At 38.7% G+C, this 26,036-nt stretch overlaps 4 protein-coding genes and 1 non-coding gene across 5 annotated transcripts; 4 read left to right on the top strand and 1 right to left on the bottom strand.

Moving 5' to 3' along the window:
• The first annotated feature begins 639 nt into the window (after positions 1-639).
• On the top strand, positions 640-1,533 carry LOC115816268 (P2Y purinoceptor 11-like). Its single transcript, XM_030779234.1, has one exon. The coding sequence runs from the start codon at positions 640-642 to the stop codon at positions 1,531-1,533; it is 894 nt and encodes a 297-aa protein (XP_030635094.1).
• Positions 1,534-9,389: 7,856 nt separating this feature from the next.
• On the top strand, positions 9,390-10,289 carry LOC115816267 (P2Y purinoceptor 11-like). The gene has a single exon (XM_030779233.1). The coding sequence runs from the start codon at positions 9,390-9,392 to the stop codon at positions 10,287-10,289; it is 900 nt and encodes a 299-aa protein (XP_030635093.1).
• A 6,302-nt stretch (positions 10,290-16,591) lies between these two features.
• On the top strand, positions 16,592-19,488 carry LOC115816590 (E3 ubiquitin-protein ligase TRIM39-like). The gene is made up of 6 exons (XM_030779572.1): positions 16,592-17,137; positions 17,400-17,495; positions 17,692-17,934; positions 18,045-18,183; positions 18,600-18,626; positions 18,944-19,488. Exons 1-6 carry the CDS (start codon positions 16,592-16,594, stop codon positions 19,486-19,488), a joined length of 1,596 nt encoding a protein of 531 aa, XP_030635432.1.
• Positions 19,489-21,621: 2,133 nt separating this feature from the next.
• On the bottom strand, positions 21,622-21,703 carry trnas-gcu (transfer RNA serine (anticodon GCU)). Its single transcript has one exon. It is a non-coding gene; the product is annotated as a tRNA-Ser (tRNA).
• Positions 21,704-22,045: 342 nt separating this feature from the next.
• LOC115816266 (butyrophilin subfamily 1 member A1-like) lies at positions 22,046-24,829 on the top strand. The gene is made up of 7 exons (XM_030779232.1): positions 22,046-22,159; positions 22,501-22,848; positions 22,961-23,230; positions 23,502-23,542; positions 23,723-23,795; positions 24,011-24,040; positions 24,288-24,829. The coding sequence occupies exons 1-7, from the start codon at positions 22,102-22,104 to the stop codon at positions 24,827-24,829; spliced, it is 1,362 nt and encodes a 453-aa protein (XP_030635092.1). The 5' UTR covers positions 22,046-22,101.
• Positions 24,830-26,036: the final 1,207 nt, after the last annotated feature.

Here is a 26,036-nt window from a genome sequence, read left to right as displayed (position 1 = left end):
GGTGGAAGTTTAAGTACTGTGGCTCTGTGACTCACATGTGTTTATTGATAGAAAAAGCAACCTCGTGTACACGAACGTCTTTCAAATACTTTTGAAGTACATAAATGCACTGCCTAACACGCTCCTAAGATCATGATAAACTTTCAAAATGTTGAATGGTGGTGTAAATGTAGTTATGCTGGATGTCAGTAATGTATAAAAGTGCTGACATGTATGAATCCACAGACCATACATATTCAGTTTACTTTGGCCAAATTAAAGTATGCTATAATATGCTATGATATAGTTGAACACTTTTCAAGGTGTTAAATGTTTTCTGTAAATGATTACACACACAATTTTCAAGATTGTGATCAAAATAAAGAAGAACTAGAAGGAAGGAAATGTCAAAATTAACAGTTTGTGAACTTCTTTGCCCCCCCCCCCCTCTCTAGAGACAGAGAAATGCATATATATATATATATATATATATATATATATATATATATATATATATATATATATTTATAAAACTTGTTACTTATTGTCATCTTGTTCTTTTCTTCACTCACTTGTTCACTTCTCTAGCTCATTTTTCACCATTGTGTTCCTGACCTTCTGTACAGCGTGTCACAAACAGAGGACGAGAGGGAGAGGAAAATGCTCAACACATCATTGAACTGCAGCTCTGAATTTCAAGAGAAGCTGCTCCCTCCTATGTATGGAGTTGAATTCTGCATCGGATTTCTTGGCAACGTCTTTGCTCTGGTCCTGCTGCTGACAAAAGAAAGACAGAACTGGCACACTGGAGTGGTCTTCTCCTGTAACCTCATCATCAGTGACCTCCTCTATGTACTAACCCTGCCGCTGCTCATCACTTACTACTCAAATGACAAAAACTGGATCTTTGGTGTCGCTGCATGCAAAATTGAGCGTTTCCTTTTCACCTGTAACCTCCACGCGAGCATTTTTTTCATTTTGTGCATCAGTGTAAACAGATATATAGCTATTGTTCATCCCCTCTTCACACATAACCATGTGCGCCCTAAACATGCCAAGATCACCAGTGTGTTAGTCTGGGTCATAGTAGCTATTATCTCTTCACCAGTTCTCAAATATGCCAGTACACAACCCATAGATGAAAGTAATATTACCCTCTGTGTCTCTAAGAGCAAAGGAGATAAGATTCCGTACTTCAATTACAGACTTTCTCTGACTGTGCTTGGGTTTTTGATACCGCTAGTGCTGACTTTCGCATCATACATAGGTCTAATTAGGGTGGTTTTCACAAGTGTCACCATCACGTCACAGCAGAAAAGGAAAGTGGCTTTGTTGGTTGGCTCAGTGTGCACTCTCTATGCCCTGTCTTTTATTCCCTATCACATTTTGCAAACTTATCACCATATTCCAAGGAAGAGAACGTGTTTGCAGTACGATGCATACCAAATATCGAAGGGATTGGCTACACTAAACATGTGCATTCACCCCCTCCTCTACATGGCTGTGTTTGACAGCATCAGAGTGGTTTGTTGTGGAAAGAACTCAGTGATTTAAAACTTTTTTTTTTCATGTCACCACCATTTATGATATTACTGAGTTTTGATTACTTTTGTTTTGATTACTTTTCATTCCAAAAATAACATGTATGTACTTGTGTGCCTAATTGTTTGGATCTAGAAACAAGCAGAAAAATCCACAAAGAAATACTGTGAATACTATAAATAAAGAGAGAGTATTTGACACAGAAATCAGGGTTGAACAAGAAATCAATAATGCGTCTGTATGTATGTATCCCTACATGTTAGCATTTCTCAGTAGTGTCAGTTTCTTTGCCCTCACCGTTACTGACATACATCTGACTTTTAGTCTTGCAAAATAATGGCTGATGTCACTGCCTAAGACAGACAAAAAGAGGACAAATTATGCAGGTTTCTGTTCTGCATTGTGCTGACATTTTTTTTTACAGTTGTTTCTTTCAGTTAGCCTCCTGTTTCTCCCATACACATACATTACACAAGGAACGTAAATTTTACTTTGAAATTTGAATATATGCTTGCATTTCTGAAATAAATGTATAAATCAAGCCCAGCCAAACTATTCATTAACCCTTATACACTTATTTTGAATTTTAAAAAAGCTTTTAAACATCACATCTGTAATATCTCAGGTCAAAGGTCAAATCAAAGGTTAAAAGGATTACAGAAGGAGAAAAGGAAGGTATACGCATGAGCTAATGATTTAGTGGAAGACAACCGTCTGATAACACATTTGAAATTGTGGATAATTACATGGCAACATGTTGTAATCTTTTTTTTCAGCTCATGCATGATGCTCAAATACATACCTTTAATGCTGGCAATTTCTAATAAAATAAAATAAAATAGAATATGATTAAAATTCTCAGTGTTCAAAAGCTTAGATTGTAATGGCATGTATGTGAATGTGGATAATAATCAACTTTGAATAAATCAAAGGTTCATAATAAGTTCAAAATAAAAAATATGCTAAACATACTATACCTAAAAAAAACATAATGAAACATTAAAATTACATCTGATTACATATACTGATTAGTTAGAGGAAACCTATGATACTCTCAATTTTCATGTGTGCAACAGAAAAAAAGCCTCGGTTAATATTGACCTCATATTTTATTTGGGAGCAAAGGCTATATAAACATTAATTAAAGTGGACTTATTTTCATAAATTCCGCAGTGTTAAACTGGTATTGCATATCAGACATCTTTTCTTGGACTAACACGAGCATTCAAGGTTTTCCCTTGGAGTATTTAAGGTATAATTCACCAAATTAATTGAACGTAGTCCTAAAACTGATATACTAACTGGTAAGTGGAAAGTATTTTGTGCTAGCCTTGTAGAAAACAGTTTCCAACAAGTTAGTTGTAGAATTTATGGAAAAACAACTGACTGAGTTGTGGAATTTCCTGTAATTCCAATTCAGTTCCTGCTCTACACTATCCATACTGCAATCGTTTCCAATTTCCAGATCTATATCTCTCTCCTACCATTTCTCTCCAAAACCCTGGAATGTGCAGTATATAACCAATTCTCTCCATATCTTCTGCAGAACAATCTCCTGGATCAGAATCAATCTGGATTCAAAGCCGGCCACTCCACCGAGACGGCCCTCCTTGCTGTCTCGGAGGAGCTCCACTTGGCCAGAGCGAACTCTCTCAGCTCTGTCCTCATACTCCTAGACCTCTCTGCAGCATTTGACACGGTCAACCACCAGATTCTCCTCTCATCCTTTGCTGGGCTGGGCTTCGCGGGTTCTGCACTCGCATGGTTCAAGTCCTATCTGTCCGACCGTTCCTACCAGGTCTCTTGGAGGGAATCGGTTTCCTCCCCCGCCCTTTCCACACGGGAGTCCCACAAGGTTTTGTACTTGGTCCACTCCTCTTCTCTCTCTACACCAGATCACTCGGTCAAGTTATCTCCGCCCATGGTCTCTCTTACCACTGCTACGCACTGATTGTAAGTCGCTTTGGCTGAAAGCGTCTGCCAAATAACAAAATTGTAAATTGTAAATATTGTAAAACTATGTGAATGCATTACATGATTATAGATGGTAAATCCACAATAAAATGATATGACATTTACAAATGTTCCTATTTCTCCTCGACACAGCATTATTCCAATTTTCATGAGATTTAAGCAGAGGTGGACAAAGTAAACAACTCCATTACTTGAGTCAAAGTATAGATACTCCTGCTCAAATATTACTCCAATACAAGTAAAAGTTGTTCAGTTCAATTTTTACTTGAGTTAAAGTACTGGAGTACTTGCTTTTAAAAATACTTAAGTATTCAAAAGTACATTTTCTTTTTAACGTCATCGCATTGTTCTATTGTTGCAACAATGCATTTAAAGAGCCTAATGACTCTGAAACAACCTACTGAATGCACTGACTTGCTTGTTGAACCTGTAGAATAAAAAGCTTGTGGAATATGCTACAAAGCCTATAGAAACACAGTTGAACCAAATGCTTCCTCTATAAAAGACAGTGTATAGCTTTAGTTAAACAGGCACTAGGTTAACTCAGATTGGCCTTAAAAGGATAAACACGTCATAATGTTGTAGGCCAGGTTAATTTTACTTCTACTACATAGCATTGTCTGAAATGTGAAACAGCTGGATGACCATCGTCACCGCTTGATTCCCGCCCCCCTCGTCTTATTGGGACCGGGTCCTACGTGAATCCGCTGACCTCACCAAATATTACTGTGTTTACCTGACAAGATTAAAACATATATTTCTGAAAGGATTTTGGTCAGTAACGTTAACTAGGCATTTTCTCTAAACTATTAGTATGCGTCAGCAGTGGATTCACACAGGACCCGGTCTTATGCCCCACATAGTTTTCAAGCCTGGTTTCCGTACGTGTTCACACACTGTTAACAGTAGAAGTTGTGGTCTGCCTCTGTCACCAGATTCGTCACACATTCACAAACATATAAATCGCAATTTTCAAGTCACATCTCATATCTACTGTGGCAAATGATTGTAGGTGTTAGGCGAACACAGCGCGCGAACGCATACGGGAGACCATTAGCTTGGAAACCAGTTGATTTAAAAAATCTCAAACATGGACTTAAGATATGGCCATGGCTGCTCTTGTGAGGACCCTTTATCTTTATCATCTTTATCTTCGATTGTAGCAGTCATCAGTAAAATGGCCAAGTTCCGTTGCTAAAAAAAATGCAGCACGCACTTGACTGACAGCACTGGTGCAGTTTACTGTGATTGGTTTTTCCCCTATGATGAACACAATATCGCCTATCGCATTTTAGAAAGAAAATTCGTCCGCTGACTTCAAAGCTTTGCGTTAAAGTAACGAGTAACGAGAACCTTCATAGAAATGTAGTGGAGTGAAAAGTACAATATTTGTATTTCAAATTTATTGGAGTAAAAGTCATAAGTTTCCAAAAAAATAACACTCAAGTAAAGTACAGATACTCTAAAAATGAACTTAAGTACAGTACTCAAGTAAATGTACTTCGTTACTGTCCACCCCTGGATATAAGACACATACAGCTGGCCGCAATTGCTTCTCTTTCTAGAACTACATTTCAAAATTTCACCCTTCAACCGCAAGTGGAACAGGACCAGTTTGTCCTTGTGCAAAATGCAGTCAAAGACAAGAAGGAAGCATAGAAAGCATTCTGTAAGATTTTATATCACTGGAAAAGAGCATACTTTAATAAGTAAAGGCCTAAATAGTAGAGCAGACTCTAGTAGTAGGGGACTGGTTGTCATACTTGTTATTTTTATGCATATATCTCTGCATCAGCAAGTTATGAATACTTCTTTAAGTATTAACTGAAAGGAAGAAAAACATCAAGATTATAAAAGGATAAATTCCTCTGACCTTAAAACCTGGTGTTGTAACAACTTGTGGAATGGCAGAAATCTTCATTGTCTTCCCAGGGTTCCCAGCATCCAGGACTCACAGATGGTGCATATGTGTCTCTTTAATGGCTCAAATGGCTGGAGATGGTGAGATCAGTGCAAAGGGAACGAGATCGTGGCCACACCATTGTCCTGGGCATAGCTGGGGCCATCACTGGACAGTCACTGTAATTCATGATTACCAAGAAGCAACGAGGAGTTCACAAAATGCCATTACTTCATCCAGCCCATTGGATTTGCTTCTCTTTTTAATCGAGCAGGTCCTTTTATAATGAAATGATCATGGAACTTGCAACCACACCATGCCACGATCCTGTCAGGACTGTGTATGGTGACCACACCAGTTTCGTCCATGTTCCATATATCTTCTGGACCAAACTTGTGCCCTCTCAGGACTTCTTCTAAGTTATCAAAAAAGAAAAGAAAAAAAATGACAAAAAAATGATTGGAGCTGTTCGCTCAAGAAAGATATAGCAGGAGGGTTCCTCATGGAACAGAGCAGTAAACAACAAAGAAGTAAAAATCAGCTTTGAACAACTTTGTATTAACATGGTAATAATGGGGTTGCTCTTCACATCAAAATGTTTTAGGGGTTAAAACACCAGATCTGTAGTAGGGTTATTACAGTTTTGAGATTTTCATTAGTTTTTATTTTTGTTTAGTCTTCCAATTTGGTTTTTGATTTCAGTTTAGTTTTAGTTAGTTCATGAGTGCCTAAGTAGTTTTGTTTTTATTTTTATTTTGGGGAATTGACTAGTGTTAGCTTTAAGTTTTGGGTATTATGAGGAAAGCCTTGATTTATAGAAGCTGAAAAAGAAATAAAGAAAACGAAATGAAAACGGAAACGAAGTTGATTTTATCTGCAGTTCTGTTTCGTTTAATTGGTTTTGCATTGTTCATTGTAGTTTTTGTTTAGTTTTCGTGTTTTTGAAAACTGTCGTTTTTTTTTTTATTTCAGTTGACGAATTTGTTTTTACAGTGCTAGTTTTAGTTTTTGTCTTCGTAAACTATAATAACGCTGATCTGTGCTCACCTCTCACTGCCTTAACTTCACCATCTAGGACCAAGATGGGGGCTCACAGATCACAAGCATGCACAATTTTGTACTTGAATTTAGTCACAGCGCCCTCTGGTTTAATAATTATGAGCACTGTGACAACCAACCTGCGTGACAACCATACCGTCTCTCCCCTACTTCAGTTAATAATTTATTCATTTAAATATACATCGGAATTTCAGCATTTTTTTTTCTGTAATCATGCACTTTATTCTTCTCATAAGGAATCCCCAAGAGTTCTCTACAATAAATAGGAGTATCAAATGACATGTAAGTGTCTTTCTCTTCCTCCGCATATTGATAACAAAAAAAAATCATCAGATTTTTCTCTGATCTTCGGGGGTTTTGTGATACTACCGTCTAAAACACCGTGAAACAGACAGAAATCCTCCTTTACAGCATCACTGCAATGGCAAGACATATGACATCACGGCACGGAAATGAAAGTGGATTTAGGAAGCTGTACAGGTTATCATTGACATTTAAGAGATATAACTCACCAGCAGCAGTGAAAGCTCTATTCCTGTGCGCTAGCGGGGAAAAAAAAGAAAAAGATCACGATCAACACTGCGCCCAGGGTGAGTAGACATTTTACACTGTATTTAAATTCAGTTACGTTCTCATTAATCAGTGTTCAACTGCAGACATGTGTTGTGCGTTTGACCCAGGTTCAGTGTGTATCGTAATGAAAGTATAAATATGAAAATATGTAAATATGAAAATCTTGTGCCACCACTCAGCCACATGCTTCTCGCTTAGCCCACACAGATTTTGTCAAAAGTTACTTTGAACAACTGTCTGACCCATTGATGTTTCGCCAGCACACTAGTTCAAATGTTTTGTGACCGACTTTCCGATATTTCGTCGAATCAATTGGTATAGATAGTAGCCTAGAATATTGTCTCCACGCGGAAACAAAACATATTCGGGCCACAGTTAAGGTGAGAAAAGCGACATTAAGCACAGACGTTCCGTTTTAATATTCCGTTTTCAGTGTGCGACTGTTGCTTATACGCAGAGTTTTCTCAGTGCAGAATCCTCTCCGCACTGAGCTTCCGTCATATTTAGCCTACTTATTCGCTAAACTTATGTGGCTTCTCTGAAGAGTTTGTTTCATGAACTAATCACTACAAGGTAAGGAAACGCGGCCGACAAGTCTAGTCCTATAGATGAAGGCTATCTGTATTCCTAAATGAGAAACAAAAACAGACGCATTTGTAATGCACGTTTGAAAAATTTGCAGTTTATAGGCCTATTATAGTGCTGAGCGCTATGGAAATGAAGCTATTTCACGCGGATGTAGATGATAGATAATAGCTAGCTCATTCTTTCATTCATTACTTATCGGAGGGGTTTTTTTTGTCATAAATAATGATGTCTAGTGAGCGTTACTATTAAAACAGAGTTTATCATTTTCGCTAGGGTACAGTCTTTGTGAGGTTGTTTGGTTTCTCCCAAATACTCCGCTACTTCCCCCTAATAACTCCGCTAATTTCTGAAGTTTGAGTTATTATCAGTATAGCTGAGAACAGTGTCAATGACAGTGTGTCAGTATGTCCATTACGTCAACCATGTGCACGTCTCCAAAATGAGCTTGCAAGGTCAGTAACCATTAAAATTTTACATATTTATTTTGTAATTATTCTTTTTTTTGTAAGTATACAGTCTACCATCTCGGATTACGAAAATTCGACATTGTGCCCCTCGCGGGGAGCTGCGTGCGAGCCACCAACCTATTATGGTTTCCTGCGCTTTGCAAACAACTGAGAGTGAAAAGAGCTACGTGCCCTTGTGTGCAGTTCAGAGTGTCGCTTTTAGTTCTGTCAGACTATTCGTGGTTTTCTAAAATTAAACTCTGAAAAGCGATGATCACATCCACAGTGAAGACGTAAAATGAAGAGTGTTTAAATGTAAGCACGTAGGAAGGTCAAAACATGGAAGTCATATCTTTAAGTGTTAAATTGGATTTAATAAAGACTACCGATCAAGGACAACGTCTCAAAGGCATGAGGCAGACACTCGATTTGTCTTCGTCTACTGCGCGCACAACTTTCGGGAAGGGAATTCTTGAAGTGAAACTGCCTTGCTAGCTTGTATTGTGATAAGGTACGCTATCTACAGTTGTGTCAGTTTGGACTTAATGTTGTTTTAGCATGTCTGGGTTTCAGTTCCCGGGCTCTGGAATCCGTTACAATTTTCCCATTGAAAGAAATATAAGGTGCACTTACATTAGTCGTCTACGTAAATGTATGAATGAATATTTTCAACAAATTATTTTTAGTGGCACTGTTTGCTCACTCCAGTGCATATTGCTACGTGACTTGTGTTTTAATGATTTTCTGGTTAACTTGTGAGTGTTGTGGTCGGAAATTGTAAGTTTGGTGCCTTTAAGACGCAAATGTCGTTAGTCACGGCAAAAGCAATCTCTTATTCTTGAACTTTTAAATACTCTGGAAATACTCAGAACAAACGAAGTCCTTAGATCATGATAAAGTCCCAAATGTAGGATAGTGATGTAAAGTTGTGTTGAAGTTTAAGGGTACATATTCTGTAAATACTCATCTGTTTTTTGTTTTTTTGCTTGTTTTTTTTTCTTTTTTGTGAATTACAGCACACCATAAGATACTACAGTATAGTATAACATTTTCAGTGCACTTTGTGTTTTACGTAAATTATTGCATTCACACTTAGCAAGATTATGATCAACATGAATAAAAACTGTATTGTTTTTTTCTCTCTCTGCCTCTCTCTCAGTCTGTCTCTCTCTAGACTCTCTCTTGAGAGTCTGTCTCTCTCTAGAGACAGACAGAGAGAGAGATGCAGATACATATTTAAAAATGAATCATCTTCTTGTTCTTTTCTTCACTTGCTTTCTCACTTCTCTAGCTTGTTCTTCACTGGCCAAGACAAGACTGATAGGAAAATGGCCCACGAATCACGGAATTGCAGCTCTGAATTTCAAGAGATGCTGCTCCCTCCTGTTTTCGGTATTGAGTTCTGCGTCGGATTTCTCGGCAACATCTTTGCTCTGGTCCTGCTGCTGACAAAAGAAAGACAGAACTGGCACACTGGAGTGGTCTTCTCCTGTAACCTCATCATCAGTGACCTCCTCTATGTACTAACCCTGCCGCTACTCATCACTTACTACTCAAACGACAAAAACTGGACCTTTGGTGTCGCTGCATGCAAAATTGAGCGTTTCCTTTTCACCTGTAACCTCCACGCGAGCATTGTTTTCATTTTGTGCATCAGTGTAAACAGATATATAGCTATTGTTCATCCCCTCTTCACACATAGCCATGTGCGCCCTAAACATGCCAAGATCACCAGTGTGTTAGTCTGGGTCATAGTAGCTATCATCTCTTCACCAGTTCTCTACTATGCCAGTACACAACCCACAGAGGGAAAGAACACAACTCACTGTGTCTCTGCGATCAAAGAAGCTGAGATTGAACGTTCGCACTTTAATTACAGACTTTCTCTGACTGTGCTGGGGTTTTTGATACCGCTGGTGCTGACCTTCGCATCATACATAGGTGTAATTAGGGTGGTGTTCAAAAGTGCCACCATCACGCCACAGGAGAAAAGGAAAGTGGCTTTGTTGGTGGGCTCAGTGTGCACACTCTATGCCCTGTCTTTTATTCCCTATCACATTTTGCAAACTTATCACTATTCCCTGAAGAAGAGAACGTGTTTGCAGTACGATGCATACCAAATATCGAAGGGATTGGCCACACTAAACATGTGCATTCACCCCCTCCTCTACATGGCCGTGTTTGACAGCATCAGAGTGGTTTGTTGCAGAAAGAGTTCAGAGACTTAAGTCTTAAATTCTTTTATCAACAACATTTGTGATATTACTGACATTTGATAACTTTTATTTTTATCACTTTTTTATCCGAAAAACAACATGTGTTTATGTGCTCTTTGTGCTTGTGTGCATAATTGTTTGGGTCTAGATTTCAAAAACAGCCACACAAAAGCAAAGAAACAAATGGCTTTAAATAAAGAGCTTCTGATGTCTGAGAAAAGAGCGTTGAAGAAGAAGTCAGTAAGAACAGACCAGATACATATTATCAAACCATCCTGATACATTCATCCAACTCGCAAAACAGTTAACTTCAAATAATCTGCAACAAAAAGTTGTTACGTCTGCAGGTAGCTACGCAACATCTGTAACTTTAAAGTTCTATTTGCTAGAAGGACTATGTTTCTCAGCGGGTGCCACGAAACAGCAATAAAATCATTAAAATGAAATACTGGGTGAAGCTTCTTTCACTATTTTGACAAATTACTGTATAATATGCGGGATGCGCGTCGGTGTTCGCCCTGTCGGGATTTATTTTTCGATAATGACCGGAGAGCTATTCATTATTCCTTACTTATGAAAGTGTTTTCTTGGCTCGTCTATGTTTATGCTCTTATCTTTACATATTAACTTCCTAGATATGGTATACTTATTTAGCTTCCTGTATGAACACGACTTGACGTATTTAACTGTCTGTATGTCTTCACCAGCGGAGTTACGATTCTATGTGGACACAGTTTCTATAAGGACTGTAGGCCTATTGGTTGCCACTGGGATACACAGAGCTGGAAGTGTCCAGTAGGGATGTACCCGAATCCGAATACGTTATTTGGGAAAGCACGAATAATGCTAACAGATATTTCTTCTACCCGAAGTTGTTCGTTATTTTTCGGGAAAAAAACTTGTATGTGCGACAGCCATTATTCTTCAAATCGATTCATATCATTGTGGATGGCCACAAAATCAAAATGCATCAAAATGCAAATGTTTGCAATACAGTACTTTGATTTCACTAACTAGTTTTATTTGCATCACATTGTTGAAAAGTGATCGCTATTCTGTAGTCGCCCCCACCGAGTCAGGCATTTCCCCCGCAACCTATAGGCCTACATCAAAATGAAGATTAGAGTCTGTGGTTTATAGCTGTATGTGTTAGTTTCATCCATTAAAAAAACAGTCGAAAGTAGTTTCATGTACTACACATTATTGAAATTTGATTGCTATATTCAATAGTCGCACCCATCGAATCAGCGCAAATTACTAAAATAGTAATTCACTAGCGAACTGCAGTAAGGTTAACACATCAGTAGTCGCGAACGCAGCATCATTGTAGTTTGAGATGATTCCCGTCAACTGACGACATTTTTATGTATATTGGTACTGTACTGCAAAACAGAATCTTTCGATTTATAAAACGTTTTTTTTTTTCAGTTTCTGATTGTTCAATGTCACCCAGTTACAGGGATGGTGGGGTTCAGACAGCTCATAAAACTTACTTTAGTTAAAAATAAAATACAAAAACAAAAAGAGCTCGTGATATGAAAAGAACAGTATGGGGATGTAATAAATATATTTCACAATTAATTATATGCCAGTGTTAAATACATTCCTTGACTGTGGGGTGAATTATTGCAAGATTCACCTGAGGCCTCACAGAACCACAGCCAAACTCAAAAAAACGCGAACTAATCAATCCCATGGAGTACGTGGAGGATTATATCTGCAAGAAACATGACAGACCTCTGGAACTTTTCAGTAGAGGTAACTGGAGGTTTTTGTGTTGGCTCTGCACTGAAGGAGATCACAAGATGCACAGTGCCTCTCTATTCACAGTTTCGGTTAGGGGTGAAACAGGCAGAAATAAAGCAGATGATTGCTGCCAGACAGAAGAAGATACAAGAAATCAAAAATGCTGTAAAGTCTTTGTTTTACCGCTGATTCAAAATCTATCCGTAATAATGTTTATGCATAGATGTATTCCTGTGTGTCACAGGTAAAAGAGACATCTAATAATACAGCAAGAGCAAGGAAGAATAATTGCTTTAATTTTATCGGTTTCTGTCAAAAACAATCACTTTTTTTCCTTCACAAACTCAAGAGGTTTGTGTTACAAACCAAAGTTAGAATCTTGCCATTTGTCCTGCCTGAAAATGTGCTTGACAGCATTAACAGTCTTCATTTAAAAAAAGAAAGTACTTCCTTTGGATCAGAGAACCTCAGAGGGAGAGAGAGAGAGAGATAGCACACGGATATGAGGCCCGTAACACTCTGATCCGCTCCATTGAGAGAATGCAAACTGTGTTGGTTAAGCTGCTAGAGGAGACAAATTATACAGCAGAGGAGCAGGCTGAACAGCTCCTTAATGAGTTGGAGGAGAAAATCGCTGAGTTGATGGTGAGAGAAACAAAGCAGAAGCAGCTCTCACGGACTGAGGACCACCTCCATATCCTACAGTTCAATATCTCTCTCTCTCTCCCTCCCTCCCTCTCTCTCTCTCTCTCTCTCTCTCTCTCCCTCCCTCCCTCTCTCTCTCTCTCTCTCTCTCTCTCTCCCTCCCTCTCTCTGTCTCTCTCTCTCTCCCTCTCTCTCTCCCTCTCTCTCTCTCTCTCTCTCCCTCCCTCTCTCTCTCCCTCCCTCTTTCTCTCTCTCTCTCTCTCTCCCTCTCTCTCTCTCCCTCTCTCTCTCTCTCTCTCTCCCTCCCTCTCTCTCTCTCCCTCTCTCTCTCTCTCTCTCTCTCTCTCGCTCTCTCTCTCTCCCTCCCTCCCTCCCTCTCTCTCTCTTTCTCTCTTTCTCTCTTTCTCTCTCTCTCTCTCTCTCTGCTTAGTGACAAAGCGTGAACAAACACTCCCCACACTGAGTCATCTCTAATCTTTCCATTGTGGTTTGTCCCACCACTGTTCAACCTCTCAGAAACCAGAGACTGCACTAACATCAGTGTTAGCAGTCAGCTGAGTGTTAGGTGAACACGAGCAGCTCTGTCTGAGATGGAGGAAGCACTGAACGAGGGGATGAAGGAGCCAAGAAAAACAGGTCATTTTAATGTGTCCAGAGCAACAGCTGTGACATATTCAGCAAAACATGAGAAGCTGTGAGTCAGTCACTGCTGAAATAAGGTCCATTTGATTTGAGTAATATATTCATGCTGTCATAAGTAAACATTACTCTGATATATGAATCCTAAAATATATATTTTCAACCCATACTCTAACTCTATCCAAACCTCAGCCTCTGCTTTCGTCAGGGTGGTAAGAATTCAGCTCCATTGGCCATCTCAGCTGTTCACACTCACTGAATAATTTTTGCAATCTTTACTTTGGGTAACCATTTATTTATTTATTTATTTATTTATTTATCTATCTATCTATCTATCTATCTATCTATCTATCTATCTATCTATCTATCTATCTATCTATCTATTTATTTATTTATTTTACTGATTTGTAAATGGGTGGCGCAGTGGGTAGTGCTGCCGCCTAACAGAGAGAAGGTCTCAGGTTTGATTCCCGCCTGGGCGGCCAGGGTCCTTTCTGTGTGGAGTTTGCATGTTCTCCACGTGTCTGTGTGGAGTTTGCATGTTCTCCCCGTGTCTGCGTGGGTTTCCTCCAGGAACTCCGGTTTCCTCCCACAGTCCAAAGACATGCAGGTTAGGTCAATTGGAGACACTAAATTGCCCTTAGGTATGAATATGAATGTGCGTGAGTGTGTTTGTCTGTGTGTCTGCCCTGCAATGGACTAGCGACCTATCCAGGGTGTTTCCCTGCCTTCCACCCTATGAGTGCTGGTAGGCACAACCCTAATCAGGATAAGCGGCTTAGATAATGAGTGAGTGAGTGATTTGTAAATGTATTTGTATTGTTATGTCACAGATCACAGAGAAGCTGCTTAAATCCGTCGACGTATTCTTTGCTTTCCATCAGTAAGTTTTTTTGGGGTTTTTTTTGCTTTGTGTTTGCTTTTGTTGTTTTTATTTTTGCTTAGACCGGTAAGTACAGTGCTGTGGACACTTGTCAAATAATTAAAGACCGAAGTTTAATGTATTTTTGAGAGGTGTCAAAAACTCGTGGAAATCAATTACAATTACACTTAAACTGCTCTTCTTTGTGTGGACAGTGAGGGAAGAGATGATTAAGTGAGATATACTGTGTCCTGTCTTAAACTTCTCCTTCTTTGTCTGCTGGTAAAATAGACATGGTCACTGGGAGGAAGGGTTTTGTCTTTATTTATTTATTACTGAAATCATAATATTGTAATATGCTGTAAATAATATATGAGTATACTTACAATACTTAAAGTCATCATGTAAGTATTGTAATATACTTTTACAATTGCACCATGTGGTACCATGTGATTTCTATGTATGGCGGGCCTTTTTTGCGGAGGGAGGGGGGGGGGGGGCGTTGTTCAGATAGAAATATTCTGATTCCATATTCTGATTTTTTTATATTCTCATATATTGTATATGTTTAAATAAAGTTTTACACATAATGTACATGAGCTATGCAGTCACATCCATTTTCCCTAATTATTATCCCCTATAGTTGTTACGCCTTACATCCAGCAGAGGGAGCAAAAAAGAGCGGTTCCGTAAACGTCATACCGTAATTTAATCAATTCAGTAGTGTCTAATCTGTGTTGAGTATCACCTATCTTTCCTTACGTTAACATGCTTATTGAAGGTTTGCCTCTGGAGTATTTAAACTATAATTCATCTAATTGTAGCTTAAATCTTCAAAGTTTTGTTCAAAACATTAAACTGAACGAGAACAGATAAGCATTACCACTTTTCAAATTCGTTAGAGTTAAACAAGCTCTGATCAATACAAAATGCTAATGCCAACAAGAACAACACGAACAACAGTAACAATAGCAACAACCAGCACCACCACCACAGCAACAAGAAAACAACAACAATTATAATAATAATAATAATAATAATAATAATAATAATAATAATAATAAACAACAACAACAATAATAATAATGACCCAGAATCAGTCTTCAATTTTAAATTTTAAATTTTAAATTTGATGCAGATGAAATTAAGTAGTATTTTAAGCAAACGCATAATTCTATTTTGCTTCTGCGAATATTGCAACTGATAATCTACACCACCTATATTCACATAAAATGCGTTGTGTATTATGATTAGTTTAGAGGGATGAACGGGATAAATAGGGTTGCCACATTATCTGTGGATATAACATATTGTGTAGAAGCCACTTGGGATTGATGGTGTGAAAATGATAAAAATCGGAGTTGGCCTTATAGCTGAGTGCGATGCTGAACACACTGGCATGATATAGAAGTGTTAAAACATAGCCGCAAGGCGCAAGGATAAGATAACTGCCCATAAAGAACAAGTGTTAGTTCTGCATATCACGCGCAGACATCTTCATCTACATCATCTCTGTCACGGACCGTCACATTTTTCCAATGGGAGGAGTTGTGACATCACAGAGCCGAAACGAAACCAAGTTGAATCTATTGATCAGGAAACGAGTTTTCTCTCCCTTACAGCGGGGTAACCTGTTGCTCAAAGGGATCCGTTCGAGTGGCTCGTTATTCCTTCGTTCTGCAACGTAAGACTGCTATTAGCACTGAAACGTCGGTAAGTAGTGGCGACACAGAGAAAAAGACGGGAGGGTTAATGTAGAAAAAGCATAAAAGTTGTTAAATGCCAGTTGTAGTGCAATGTAACACAGTATTATGTTTGTGCTTTTCATTACAAATAGGACATTCCGTACGTTGAGTAGCAAACAGTGACCCACTGGGTGGAGCAAACCTACAGACAGTTAATTTTCAAACCACTTCCTTGCAACTAATTTCCCAGGTATAGAGAAAGGCAGGAGGGGATAAAACAATAAACGTTACTTAAACTCAGTTTGACAGAATGTCTAACTATATCCTCAGTTTCTGAGTTCCATTAGAGTTCGCAAGTAACAGCACGCCCAACAGTAGTAACCACCACACCTCTCGCTGGCACATCTACTCATGCAAATTCTTAACAAATGTTGACAATCCTGTATATTCCTACATATTTGAGAACAGACAAGGTAGTGGTTCGTGGTACCTCATGTACCTTAACAATATCTTGGCTAGCAAAAGATGTTGATTCGAATAATCAGTTTTACTTTATAAATTAGATTTTCATCACGCACACATCCATTGCTTTTGTTTACTATTATGTTTGTTGTGTGAACACGTCTGGTAACCATTTTGCAGATCTTGTAAAGCTAATTTAATTTCATAGCTGATTCAGTTAAATTTCAGATGTTTCACTTTTTAATGAAATGTATTCAAATTTCCCCCGTTTAGATATGTCTTCCTTCAGCGATCCTTCATCCGAAGAGGAGTTGCAGTGCTTGGTCTGTCAGAATGACTTCACTGATTCAGTTGCTGTTCCATGTGGACACAAGTTCTGCAAAAACTGCATTACACATTACTGGAATACCAACGATTGCTTGGAGTGTCCAACATGTAAACAGACATTTCAGTCAATACCTGAATTCCAGATCGATACAGAATCAGAAGAAAAAGACGAAACCGTAGAAGAGTTTAACGAGACTGAAGTTCTGTGTGATTTTTGTTCTGATAAGAAAGTGAAGGCTTTTAAGTCGTGTCTACATTGTGGGATGAGTTATTGTGAAACCCATCTGGAGCCTCATGAAAATGTCGAAAAACTCAAGAAACACAAACTGATGGAGCCCGTGGAGAACCTGACGGATTATATCTGTCAGAAACACGAGAGACCACTGGAGCTGTTCTGCAGAGATGACCGTTCATATGTGTGTTATTTCTGCACTGAGGGAGAACACAAGTATCACAACGCCATCCCTGTAGAGGAGGAGAATGCTGCGTGGAAGGTCAGAATAGACGACATTAGAGAAGAAGAATGGTCTTTTCATTCATCAAAAATGATCCAGACCAGCTACATGAAGTAGGACAGACGTTGGTTGTTTAGCTTGGAACCTGTAGAGAGTAGAGAAGAGACCAGCCAGGCCGGTTAACCATGAACCATGAATACGGTTTAAGAGTGAATTAATCCGCACATGATGCATCTCGATACACTGTTTGTTTTGGATGCAGACTGGACAGTCAAATACAGGAGTTTCTCTCTGTTTACAGGCCAAGCTGGGGAAGTTACAGGCGGAAGTGAAGCAGATGATCCAGGATAGACTGAAGAGGACTGAAGAAATCAAACGTTTGGTAGAGCTCAGTGAAGTGAGTCCTTAAATTCATGTTTATTTAGGATATGATTATAATAACATTGATGAATTTTATTGTGTTTCAGATGAGCAAATAAATTCTACATTGTGACAATGAGAAACAGAATGCAAACTTTATCATCATCATCATCATCATCATCTGTTTTATTAAATGACTGTTTTGCTTGACATACACGTTTTTTCTCTCTTAGAAAAACGTAGAGATGGAGACAGCAGACCTTTTAGAGATCTGTGCCGCTCTAATTCGCTCCGTTAGGAAAATCCAGGCTGAACTGAGCAAAGCGATGGAAGAGAAGCAGAAAGCGACAGAGGAGCGGGCTGAGGGACTCATTCAAGAACTGCAGGAGGAAATCAGTGAGCTACAGAGGAGAGACTCTGAGCTGGAGCAGCTCTCACACACTGAGAACCACTTCCACCTCCTACAGCTCCTACAGGTGAGTGTCGTCCCCCCCCCCCCCCCCCTCTCTCTCTGCTCTGCGGTGACGCGGGACGTAGGAGCACAGCTCTCCCCCTTACTGAGGATCTCTCCTCTTGTCTATTCTAGGTTTCTCCATCACTCTGTAGCCTCCCACAAACCAAAGAGTGGCCTGACATCCGTATCAACACTGAACTGAGCATGAGGACTCTAAGGAAAGCACTGTCTCAACTTGAGACAGTTCTTGATGAAAAACTGAGTGAAACAGGTTAGAAACTGATATATATATATATATATATATATATATATATATATATGTGTGAGTGTGTATATCGTTTAAGATTATGATATATGTGGTTTAAGAATAGTTTACATATACATAATCTTAAACCGTAATATAACAATCAGCCTATGCCATTTGTAGCAAAGTCATGATAAACAAAATAGTTTAAAAATGCTTTCTGGCGTGTCACCATTAGTTGTTAAATTATATAGCGAGTAATAATTACAAGTGAATTCGTTGAACAAAAAATCTTTTAAAAATCAAATGCATTATGCATTGAATTGCTCTTACTTGATAATGATTTGTTTATGGCACAATGGTAGTTGAATTTTAAAGTTAAAAGGTTGCATTAACATACCTAAAAATGACTAACAATGTTTCTTATGTGCATTTCCCTCTAGAGCTGAAGAAGATTCAACACTATGCAGGTATAGATAAAAAAAATCAATAATTTAAATCATTTCAACAAGTCCATCTCCTGTGAGATCTAGTTCATATTTTTACTTAATAACATAATAAAATAAAATATGGTATATTTAGGCTCACATTCACCTTTTTAACTTCTTTTAACTGGAATTACTGTGTACTGAGATCTTAAGCACTGATTTCTTTATTTCTCTTCTTTATCATCTACGCTTTGCCCCCCGCCTCTCTCTTTCTCTCTCTCTCTCTCTCTGTCTCTCTCTTTCTCTCTCTCTCTCTCACTCTCTCTCTCACTCTCTCTCTCTCTCTCTCTCCCTCTCAGTGGAGGTGTCTTTGGATGCTGATACAGCATATCCCAAACTCATCGTGTCTGACGATGGAAAAGAAGTCGCATATGGAAACACGCGACAATGTCTCCCTGACAACCCGGAGAGGTTTGACACGTGCGTGTGCGTTCTGGGGACGCAGGGATTCTCCTCGGGAAGATTTTACTATGAAGTGGAGGTGAAGGAGAAAACAGACTGGGACATAGGGGTGGTCAAAGAATCGGTTAACAGAAAGGGGAAGATTTCGGTGATTACTAAAAACGGGTACTGGAGGGTTTGGCTTAGGAATGGAAATCGCTATGTCGCCGTCACAAACTTTAACATCCCTCTTTCCCTCAGACAAGAGCCCCGGAAAGTGGGAGTGTTTGTCGATTACGAGGAGGGTCTTGTTTCTTTCTATGATGTGGAGGCGAAATCTCATATATACTCTTTCACTGATCAGTCTTTCACTGAAAAACTCTATCCGTACTTCAGCCCTTGTCCAAATTACGGAGGGAAAAACTCTGCCCCTCTGGTCATTACTCCCGTCAACCACCACTGAATTTTGAATGAAAAATGAAGTTCTCATGAGTAAAATACATTACTCTAACGTATGAACCTTAAAATATATATGTTTAATTCCATTACCAGGTAGAAATAAGAACCTGATTTCACTGAGCTGTGCACATGAGGTTGGGTGGGGCTGGATTGGATCCAAATTTTGAGTTGTGCTTCAGTACTTACAAGAGCAGTTTTATAAAAGAGATGACTGCTGACAAACTCAAGCTTTTTTTCCCTTAAAATATCTCCAGTAGCCTACTAGTGGCTGCTAAAAGTCAGACCACACAAACCTGTGTCATCACTCGAAATACCACTAAACAGAATCTGTTCGTTTTCAGGGTCTACTTGCCACACGCACAATCAGAGACGCATCGAAACCGAACACTTCAATCCATGTTTTTTCACATCTCATATCGCGTCGCAATATTCAATAAGTTAATCGCACATTACATATTTTCCCCCTTTCTCTCAGCCTTAATCCAGAGGCATGTGCCTTAGAAATGGTAACAAATTCTACATCGCTCTGAATTAATTTGCCAATTAGCTAAAGAAATATATTTAGTTTTCAGGTCTTACACGGGAAAGTCAGAATAATGAATCCGAACCTGTCACCATCAGTCATGTTACATACAACTTGACTCTTAACATTTTCTCTTTCTTTTTCTCTCTCATTCGAGATCTTAAACTTAATGCTTGTTATGTGTTACTTTTCATCTATTTCTGTCTACTGCTCTTCCTTAAGTTTTGTTTAGCCTGATTTAGCCATTCACGAATTGTTTGTATGTTGCTACAGATTGTCTTTTTCTAATTAAAGCGTTTTGAATCGACCGTATGAAGACTTCTGTCCTTTTATGAACTTATTTTTTATTATGCTGTACTGTACATTTAATATGCTTTTTGACCAGAAGGGGGCAGACAAGAAAAGCATATTACTGTCTCTTTAAGCGGACGTACAGAATAGAGCGCTTCCTAAGGTCTCTAATCGGTCTTTTCTGCCAGCTCTGGAGAATGTCTTTTAATTGCCTCTGGTTTCGCTTATCTATGACAGACAGACAGAACGAAGGGGACGGTTTTCATAAGTTTCCCGATATGTTCAAACCACACTGTCAAATGTTTCACTTCGTGTTTGTTTCACTTGAATTGTGTACATATGCTATTCATCAGCACATATTAATTTAATTTTCTGTTGTTTTATTAATTTCCTTGTTTGTTTTTCCATACCGTTGTTTTTCACTCCCAAGACTGAGTTAACGACACCTGTCGGTGAGTTTTGTATTGTTTGATTTATTTATTTAAATCTTTAGCATACTTAGAAGTGCTATCAGATGTCATCAGTTTTATTTTAAATAAATCAACTACAGGAGCTTCCACGTATGACCCAGCTAACAAATTTGAGGCTCATGACAATCATTATTTAAATGAAGAAAACTATTTTAGCTTACGTCGTCTCTAGAATATTCTCAACAATTCACAACCGAAATGTTCGAAGTAATCGAACAAATCAACTTGGAGACTTAGACAAAATGTAAACTAAAGCATCAGTTGGTTTAACTGTTTGTTGCTTTTTAGCTTTTTTGAGTCTCCAGGGGTCATGAAATCTAAATGAACATTACCGACTGAACGGTGGGAAAGAAGCTCCCTGGTGTGGTGTTGATTAGTCTATCCGCCCATATGCTGCCATAAGGTTTTAATGTGCATCAAGGGATCAAATGTCATGTCCGATTTGAAAAATGCCTTACATGTTTGTAGGATATGGCAAAAATACCCAAACATATGTTTTCTTTACCTTTCTACTAACTGCAAAATAACTTGTACAAGTTTTTATAATTGTTTGCAGTTGCCTAGATATATTTCATACCTTTATAATGTGCGTTAAATTGTAACTCGAATAACCATAAACGGCATTCAGCACATTGTAACGACTTTTCCTCTGTTCACTGACAGCTTGGTGTCTCGTATTTGGCAAATCTTTCGTCTTTTCAACTCGATAAGTCTAAGTTCTACTTCATTTTCTGCTACTTCTTTTTCATGATCATCTATTCTTTTAGTGCCGTATAGGAGACGCTGTCGCGTCGCAAAGAAAGAGTTGAAAATACTGTAGTAACATCGTGACGAGGTGGCAAGAAAGGAACATCGACGAGGATGGGATTCGAACCCACGCGTGCAGAGCACAATGGATTAGCAGTCCATCGCCTTAACCACTCGGCCACCTCGTCTACATTTTACTGTTAATTTGGCCACGAGTGGATCGTAATTCCGCTATTCTGTACCTGTACATGTACTTGTGAGCCCTTCTAAATAGACGAATTGCTGTCAGCTTGTGTCCAGCACCTTGCCTACAACAAACGGTTACTGCATCGATTTTTAACACCAACTCCAGATGTATTTAACCCCGCATGTAGGGGTCAATGTAGAGGTACAGTTACAGCGTCTGTTGGTACAACGTGTATTTGCAGTTAATCCATAATTAAGAAAAATCCGTTTTAGATTGTGCTCTCCTCTCCGAACATTACACGGATTAACTGCTATCAATAGCTGCGTCAAATTATTCAATGTACTGGTAACACTTTGACTACATCATTTATACGAATGTCTCTCTCTTTTTTTTGTAGAAATGAGGTGTTTTTGTGTACCTCTCCTAATGCTTCTCTGGTCTCCCGTGTCCACCATTGGTACGAAAATGTTCATTTTAATCATGTTTGCATGTGCAGCGGTACATTACAAGGTTTGAGGAGAATAGCATAGCTGAATTTACAACTATTTAGACAAGAGTGTTCACGGAATGTTGAGTTATCTTTTGCCATAGTTGTCTTCTATTTATATTTACGCATCCAGTCACGACATATGCTATCAATATAAACGGAGGTCAAATATTAGTTCCTGTTCCTGTTATTATCACAGAACATATGCATTATCTGAGTATGAATTATCGGATATCAGCATGACTGTTCCTCTGACGATTTGTCATAGTGTGTCATAAGTGTGTATTTGACGTTCGTATTTCTGATTACAGAGAAGTTTCAGGTTGTTGGTTCTACAAAGCATCTTATTGTCTTATCTGGTGAAGACGTGATATTACCGTGTCACCTCAGACCCAATATTAGCGCTGTGGACATGGACGTTGAGTGGTCATTAGAAGATAAGAACGACCTAGTTTATGTATATAGTAAAGGCATTGACAGACCTGACCAACAGAGTGAATCTTACAAAGGCAGGTCGTCATTGTTCAAAGACGAACTGGAGAATGGCAACGTTTCGCTAAAACTTTCCAGAGTCCAATTCACTGACGATGGCGTGTATTCATGCGCAGTTCGCTCCTCAACCTGGTATCATGACACCACTTTTAAAGTCAGCGTTGAAGGTGAGGATCAATTGCTTTTAAAAGTGTATTGCGTTATTGTCAGTTTACCTTGCCCGGTTTTCGTATTTATTTATTTGTTTCTTTGTATGTTTTTGGTTGTTGCACATACCAGCGTGGGGAACTCGGCCAGCGATTACTATGGAACAGTACAGTGTAAATGGAGGACTCAGTCTCTTGTGTGAAACCGAAGGCTGGAGGCCAGATCCCGAGATTTCATGGCTAAACAGTCAAGGAATGAGTCTTCCAGCTGAATACACCAAGTCCATCAGAGAGACCAATGGCTTCTCTCTAAAGCGTCGAATCACTGTGAAAGAGGGCAACACTTTTTACTGTCGAGTGGCTGTGAGAAATCACACAAAGCAGGCGGAGATCACCATTTCCAGTAAATATCCATTTACGTCATTTTCATTCATTTCATGATTGTGCTGAATGTATGCGAATGCAAACATACATATGAGTGCATATTGGAAAGTGTAATGAAACCAGCTTCGAGTGCAGGTTTTTTCATTATTTAAATCCATTGTGTGTGTGTGTGTGTGTGTGTGTGTGTGTGTGTGTGTGTGTTACAGGTTACATGTTTCATGCCTGGACGGCTGCAGTCACCAGTGTTGTGTTTTTAATTTCAGCTATTCTCTGTGGATTAATTCTGACAGCCTGGGATAGGCGTAGAAGGAAAAGTAATTTCTGGATACCAGTATATATATTGTTTTGTTGTTTTCATATATGTATTTTTGTCTAGTTCCTTGTATAAAGTTCCCTGTGGTATCAAGGCTGAACTGGTGTAATGTGCCACTTTTGTAAGTCACAAAATTAATTGATAAAACATTAAGACAAGTAAGTTTAATTTATTTCATAAACACCCTGATTGGATGAGTTGTTTTACTTTTCATATTGCTTTTGTCTGTTTTTTTGTTTTTCAGAATCTGCAAGGAAACAAAGTGAAGAAGGTGAATGTCTTTTTAAACTCTTGTGGGATTAAAGCCGAAAAAACACAACGGTCAAACCGCTGCTTCATATAAAGCATGTTATTTCCCAATTGATGTGGAAATGTAATCTATAAATGTAACTTAACATAAAATAAATAAATTTATGCTTAAAGATTACATGTATACATGAATACTTTAGAACTCTTATGCTATTGTAAAACTTCATCTGTTTGCAGAGTTTGAGAGGAAGAGGAGGACACATCATGGTAAGTGAATGTACTCTAATGTTTTGCTGATCTGTTCAAGAGGGTTTTTGAAATTAACATTTTTTCTTAGTGCATCGTATAGTCAGTATTAGCAAATGCACAAAGTTTTGGAGTCTGGAGAAGAGTAGCTGTGTGGTTTTAAGCAGAATATGTGAACATAATCTACACACACATAAACACACAAACACACAAACAAAAAAAAGAAAAAAAAATCAGGATTTACTTTTTTTTTTTTTTCCTCCGACAGTGGACGTGACTCTCGATCGTGACACTGCGCATCGCTTCCTTGACGTGTCTGACGACGGCAAAGTGTTAAAATTTAGCGACAGCGAACAGGTCAGAAATGGAGAGGAGTTCAATTATGTGCACTGCGTCCTGGCAAAAGAAGGGTATTCTACACAGAGGTTTTACTACGAGGTACAGGTCACCGGAAAGATTTCCTGGTCTTTAGGAGTGGCCAAAGAGTCCATTACTAGGAAAGGACCGCTTCAACTAAGACCTCAAAATGGATTCTGGACTCTGTGGTTAAAAGATGGAAATCAGTACGAGGTTCTTACGGATCCTCCTTTCAGTTCTCCGGCACACGGGGTCAGAAAGGTGGGGGTGTTTGTGGACTGTGTGGAGGGTGAGGTTTCCTTTTATGATGTGGAAGCCAAGTCTCTGATACACTCTCTCACTGATCAGCCTTTAACCGATAAAAAACTCTATCCAATCTTAAGCCCTCATGTGAACTCTGAAGGTCGTAACGCAGCTCCAATGATCATCACTCCTATCAGTATGCCGGCTTAAATTTCCTGGAGGGCCGGGGTCCTGCTGTTTCTCTTGTAGACCAACTAAATAGAATCTCTGATTGGCTGAAGAGTGTCCACACCTGTTTTCAAGGTGAAAATCAACAGGTAACTAAGAGGTGAAAACAAAAATCAGCAGGACCCCGGCCCTCCAGGACCGGAGTTTGACGCCCCTGGTGTATAGTGTTTTTTGTTGTTTCATTTTATCTGCAATGTTAACAGCGCTATCAGTAGTATCCAGACATCAGTAATGCTGACCTTCATGTGTCAGACTGTCAGTGAAAAATCTAGTTTATATTGTTTAAGACAGTCTGTCACCTGACTGCTTCGTTTTTTGTCATATTTTGTAAAGATTTCTGTTTTATGTATGTTATTTATTTATATATATATATATATATATGTGTGTGTGTGTGTGTGTGTGTATATGTATGTATGTATATGTATGTATATGTGTTCCTCTGGCTTTTCCTTCACCCTCTCAGAAATCCCATAAAGTTATATTTAATGATGAAGGGTTCACTAGTAATAAATCTTCTTATTTCTAAATTGGTTTGAATCACAAATTTGTTCATTTTTACATTTCTATATGTAAAGACCTGGAGAATGACAACATACACGTTTATACATTTTATAATGTTTATGTACAGGACACTGCAATTCTAACTCTGCTGTAAAATATTCTTTAAAATGTGCATGTTTTTGTATCACCTGCCCAGGGACTGCAGATGAAATTCAGCTTTCTAGTCAATTCTGGGGCAGTTACCTGTCCATTTTCCCTGTTAAATAAAATAAAATAAATACACTGAATAAAATAAACAGCCTCACTCATCTGCTGTGTCTGTGTATATGAATCAGTATAATCTGTACAGTATTTTGGGTCTGTTCAATAACTGCGTTAAATCAATCAATCCATCAATACAAACCCTCTATTTCCACATTATGAAGTGACACTGAATGATAAGTATGGTAATTATGCATTTTGCCCAGGAGAGGGCAGTAATTCAGCATTAGGTACAGGGTTAAAAGAAATCACTGAATCAAGGGCTCATTTGGTTAATGAATGTCGTTTATGCTTCATGTTGTACTGTGTAGACCTGTAATGAAACCTCTACTCTGAATTCTGTCAACACAAAAAGACTGGAAGTTTGTATGTTTGTATGTTTCCCACCACATGCATGCCCTCCATCACACTCTATACTCTGCACTAG

Source organism: Chanos chanos, chromosome 7 (genome assembly GCF_902362185.1).
Source record: "Chanos chanos chromosome 7, fChaCha1.1, whole genome shotgun sequence".
NCBI classification, from domain to species: domain Eukaryota; kingdom Metazoa; phylum Chordata; class Actinopteri; order Gonorynchiformes; family Chanidae; genus Chanos; species Chanos chanos.
This window is presented reverse-complemented; position numbering and strand designations above follow the sequence as displayed.